This window comes from Gekko japonicus, unplaced genomic scaffold (genome assembly GCF_001447785.1).
Source record: "Gekko japonicus isolate JY-2015 unplaced genomic scaffold, Gekko_japonicus_V1.1 scaffold1414, whole genome shotgun sequence".
Lineage (NCBI taxonomy): Eukaryota > Metazoa > Chordata > Lepidosauria > Squamata > Gekkonidae > Gekko > Gekko japonicus.
Genome location: NW_015167580.1, coordinates 449,295 through 454,118, shown reverse-complemented (window position 1 = coordinate 454,118; position 4,824 = coordinate 449,295). Strand labels below are relative to the sequence as shown.

The following is a 4,824-nucleotide window of genomic DNA, read 5'->3' as shown; positions in this document are numbered from 1 at the left end:
ACATCTTGCTGGGATTCCTTTTGTCTCTAATATCCGTACCTCTTAGGCTCCACCTATATTCATATCCCATGAGATCAATGGTGGAAAAAGCTCACTTCCAGTAGGAAAAGGTTTCCTGGGACATTACACTGTGATATGAACATAATCCCACTTTACTTTATTCCTAATGGTTGCATTAGGCCGATGGTGTCTCTGCATTATATACATCTCCAGTTCAGCAGTTTCCCTTAGGGACCAGAGGAGGTTTTTGTCTGGCTTCCCCATCTGACTGAGTCACTGTGAAAAGCATTGATGTACCACACTAAACAGTGATAATCGCCCTCATCTTCTGCCAGGGCTCCAGCGATGTTTAAGTAGCAGGTGTTCCTGGACGTGTCTTTGGAAGCAGAAAATCGAGAGGGGACTCCGGAACCCTGGCCTTTGCTGGAATCTGAGGTATACCATAGGAGGAACCTGGGGGGATTCCCAGGCTTCTGCTGGAACCAGTATACAGCATAGCCAGTGATGCCAGACCCACTGCTCATGACGCAGGAGAGCTTCACTGAATTTCCTGGTGACACTGATTCTGAAAGTGGCTGAGATATGACATCCTGAGAGTTTGAACCTGGAAAAGAATATCATAGAACCTGTCACGTACATGCTGCTTCTGTGCTGCATTCCCTTAACAATGTTTTAATGTATATTTAGAGCCTTGTCTCACCTGCACACCACATGATCAGAAGGCTGAGAATAGGAGGCCAGAACATGATGATGAGATTGGTAGGTCCAAGGAGGAAAGGAAACTGACAATACTGGATGTTCTGACATTGACAGTCCTTTATATCTGCCCTGTTTACATCTGTGCTCCGCCTTCAGGTAATCAGCTCTAATCTGATTGGTCCTGCCTGTCATGAGGATACCTAAAGGCAGGATGTGCTCTTTTTGTGAGGGCTCTATTCTGGAAACTGGGTTGGATATACTGCTTTGGTCTTAGATGTTGATTGTTGCAGGGAGGGGAATATGTTAAGTGCCTGGCATGTTTGATCACGTCCTGCTACTTTGTGATAAGTATTAAGGAACACAAGTTTAGAGACACCAGTGAATTGCAGAAGACTTTGGTTGTTGGATTGTTGGAAAAGATCCACATTTCAACCACCTTAGGTCTAATTGATGGGTTAGAAGGGACGTGTGGTACTTGATGTTGGTCGTGAAGAACTTTGAGCTCTTAGCCTCAGACTTCAGAGGCAGACTATAGACAGTCATAGGTAGATAGGTCGGGACGACCCTGAGCATCTTTCCATTATACTGCTCTGCTGCTATCCTTTTGATATGTAGATTGCTACCCCTAGGAAATCACCCTTCCCCCTGGCAGACCCCTTCTCTGACACACTCTTCTCCATCTTGGCACCATGAGAACAGGACATGCCTACTGCATCTCCATTCATCCTAGTTGGTTTGATTAGCTCAGAATCCGATCTCTACTCTATCCTGTTTAGAAAGGATTTCCTTAATGGACTTCTATTAATTGGCAACGATAACAAGGGCTCCATGTGTAACTTTGTTTTCTCAGCAGCAAAAATACCCGGTAAATGAGACCACCTTTAAGTTGTTCCTCATTACAGTCCACAACCTGTAATGGTGGAAACAATTTCTGAACGGCTCTAGGCCTTGGATTGTTCCGCACTATAGTGCACAATCTGGTAGTTTTTCTCCCCCTCCCCAGTTTTCTTGCTCTGTTGCCCACCATCCTGTCACATGTCTGCCTCCCCCTCTTCCAATGATGGTGAGGTCACATCATACACCTGCAGGTTAGTGGGTCCCATGCTGCGGCCTGGAGTAAGACCTGGTCTGAAAGTGTTCAGGACCACTGTGCTAGACAAACCTAGCTGTCGATACCCGGCCTGAGTGTTTTCCTTTTCTTTTTAAAATGGTTGAAGTCTGTGTGTTCCCCCCTCCAGTACGACAACAATCTGTGGCAGAGGAAGAGAGAGAATTTCATGGGCACCGAACATGTAAGATCACATTCTGTACATGAGTGTCAAGCAATGGAGTGTCGAGCAGGGTGTGCTTTTTTTGATAAAGTGTATTTCAACCAAGTCACAAAAAGATACTATTAAGAAAGTCACAAATGCATGTGAAACCCTGTTTCATACAATTTCATATATGAAAGACCTGCCCCCCCATACGTTTATGAAAGCTTTATTTTGTGCTTATTATTTGCACTCCACATCCTTTTTCCAGTCACGGTCTTGATCTCCTGGGCCAATCCTGCTAATACACAATTGAGACTTCAGTGGTACAGTTAGTGATGTTCACACATCCCAAACACGAGGTGAGAAAATGTTTGAGTACAAGACAAAAGAACATTAATTTTTTGCTTGGTATATTGGTGAATGTGTAAATGATTTGATGCTCTAATACTAGAGGAAGTAAAGGTGCAGTCAGAGGGCCGGAAGCTCAATACTACGATGGGCTTCAATAATGACCGAAGATAAAATTTGCATAAGAATTTGATTCTAATACTGGTTGGGAAGCCATTTCCATATGGATCCAATATAGGATAACTGTGGCAATGGGCACTGCAAAGGGCATAAGTTTATGTTCATTGTAACATGCACTTACTCATATTGTCTATTGGCTTTATTAGTCTGATGTTCTCGCTGCATTATAAATGTGTGCAGTTCAGCTCTCCTTGGGGAACATAAGAGGTTTTTGTCTGGTTTCCCCATCTGACTGCGTCACTGTGCCAAGCACTGCTGTGCCAGGTTGCACAGTAATAAACAGCCTCGTCTTCAGCCGAGGCTCCTGCAACATTTAAATAGCAGGTGTTGCTGGAGGTATCTTTGGAACCGGAAAATCGAGAAGGAACTCCAGAGCCTTGGTGTTTGTTGGAATCTGAATAATAGCGTAAGAGGTATCTTGGAGGATTCCCTGGCTTCTGCTGGTACCAGGACACATGATAGCTACTGATGCTGAGCCCACTGCTCATGACACAGGAGAACTTCACTGTGCTCCCAGGTGAAACAGATGCTGAGGGTGGCTGAGATATCACTTGCTGGGAGTTCAGACCTGGAAAAAAAAAATCACAGAAACTGTCACATATGTGCTGCTTCTGAGCTGCATTCCACTCAGCCATGTTTTAGTCTTCTCTCACCTGTGCACCATATGACGAGAAGGCTGAGAATGCGTGGCCAGAACATGATGGTGAGACTGGTAGCTGCAATGAGAAAGAAAACAAATGACAACGGAAGACCTTACGCTAACAGCCCTTTATACCTGACCTGCTGGCATCTATGCTCCGCCTTCACGGTAATCACGGCCCCCCAACCTGATTGGTCCTGACTGTCACAGGGATACTTAAAAGCAGGGTGTGCTTTTTTGATAAAGTGTATTTCAACCAAGTCACAAAAAGATACTATTTGAGTTTCCTTTGGAGCTTTAAGAAATATTTTGGGACCGCATCGAACATTTTGTTTCAGTCCTACATGTTGGTATTGGGAGGCAGGGAATGTAACTGGCCTGTATTTGAGCATATCCAGCTACTTTGTATCATAATGTAATGAGGAAATTGCTCTGCATTCTCGGTCTCGTGAATACACTGTAGAAACCTCTCTTCATTGGAATGTTGGAAGAGACACACATTTTGACCAGTTAGACTGTTGGTACAGTTGATAATTCCTGCCAACCTAGCAGTTCGAAAGCAAGAAATTGCAAGTAGATAAATAGGGACCACTTCGGTGGGAAGGTAACAGCGTTCCGTGTGCCTTGGTGTTTAGTCATGCCAGCCACATGACCACGGAAACGTCTTCGGACAGCCCTGGCTCTTCGGCTTTGAAATGGAGATGAGCACCGCAACCCTAGAGTCGGACTCGACTGTCTTTCGAGCAAGGGAAACCTTTACCTATACAGTTGATCATTAAAGCTTGGAATGGGGCTGTGGCTCAGTGATGGAGCATCTACTGGGAATGTGGAAGCTCCCAGACCAGTTTCAAGCCCTGGACCCTCCACTGAGTAGCATCAGACAGCTGATGATGGGAGGACTTCTGCATAAGACACAGCAGAGCTGCCATCATTCTGAGCAGATCATATTGACCTAAAAAGACAAATGGACTGGTAATTGATGGGTGTGGTAATTGAATAGTTTGTGTTCTTGTTGTCTCACTGGACTTAACTGCTGATGAATTGGCATATGGGAGCCACTTTCCCCCCTGTTTTTCAAAGCTTCTGGTGCTCTGGATGAATTTATCTGCCTATACTTGCAACAGTGTCCTGGGTCTATCATCGAACATTTCCTTTTTAGCTGAAGTCTGTGTACCCACCCCCCTCCAGTGCTGAAACAATTTGTGCCCCGTAGGGTCTGTTTCAGTCCACATACCTCTGCCTAGAGAAAACAACAACAACAACGAACAAAGCATTGAGCTGGAACATTACCCACCACCTGTGCTCCTTCCCTTCATGACTAGAGAAAGCAAATTTGATCATCTGCAGCATGGTACATCAAGAGCATCCTCTAGTGGTCATAACTGCAGTCACCATAATTATCCATACCATGATCTCATAGCATTCCCACCCCCCCATTTTGTTTGTAATACTGCTTTCCTATTCAAGGCAGCTTTTAGAGACATGTAGTAGTGAGGATTCCCTTCAGAGCACCTCTTCCAATCGAATTATAGGCATAAATCTGAGGCAAGAAACTGCTCTCGCCCACAGACCTCATTTGAGCTCTCTTCAGGGATGGTGGGGAAGGAAAAATGGCCCTGAAAAAGGGGCCTCAGCATCCAGCACGCACATACCAGGTGCAGGTCCCTGACTGAGGCAAGGCCGGGCAGGGCTCAGGTCCCTCAT

At 45.2% G+C, this 4,824-nt stretch overlaps 2 protein-coding genes across 2 annotated transcripts; both read right to left on the bottom strand.

Annotated features, from left to right (window-relative positions):
* Positions 1 to 227: 227 nt before the first annotated feature.
* On the bottom strand, positions 228 to 771 carry LOC107112712 (immunoglobulin iota chain-like). The gene is made up of 2 exons (XM_015413896.1): positions 701 to 771; positions 228 to 604 (listed from the first exon to the last, which is right to left on the bottom strand). The coding sequence occupies exons 1-2, from the start codon at positions 744 to 746 to the stop codon at positions 228 to 230; spliced, it is 423 nt and encodes a 140-aa protein (XP_015269382.1). The 5' UTR covers positions 747 to 771.
* Positions 772 to 2,644: 1,873 nt separating this feature from the next.
* Positions 2,645 to 4,824, bottom strand: LOC107112710 (immunoglobulin omega chain-like). Its single transcript, XM_015413895.1, has 3 exons — positions 4,773 to 4,824; positions 3,134 to 3,196; positions 2,645 to 3,048 (listed from the first exon to the last, which is right to left on the bottom strand). The coding sequence occupies exons 1-3, from the start codon at positions 4,822 to 4,824 to the stop codon at positions 2,645 to 2,647; spliced, it is 519 nt and encodes a 172-aa protein (XP_015269381.1).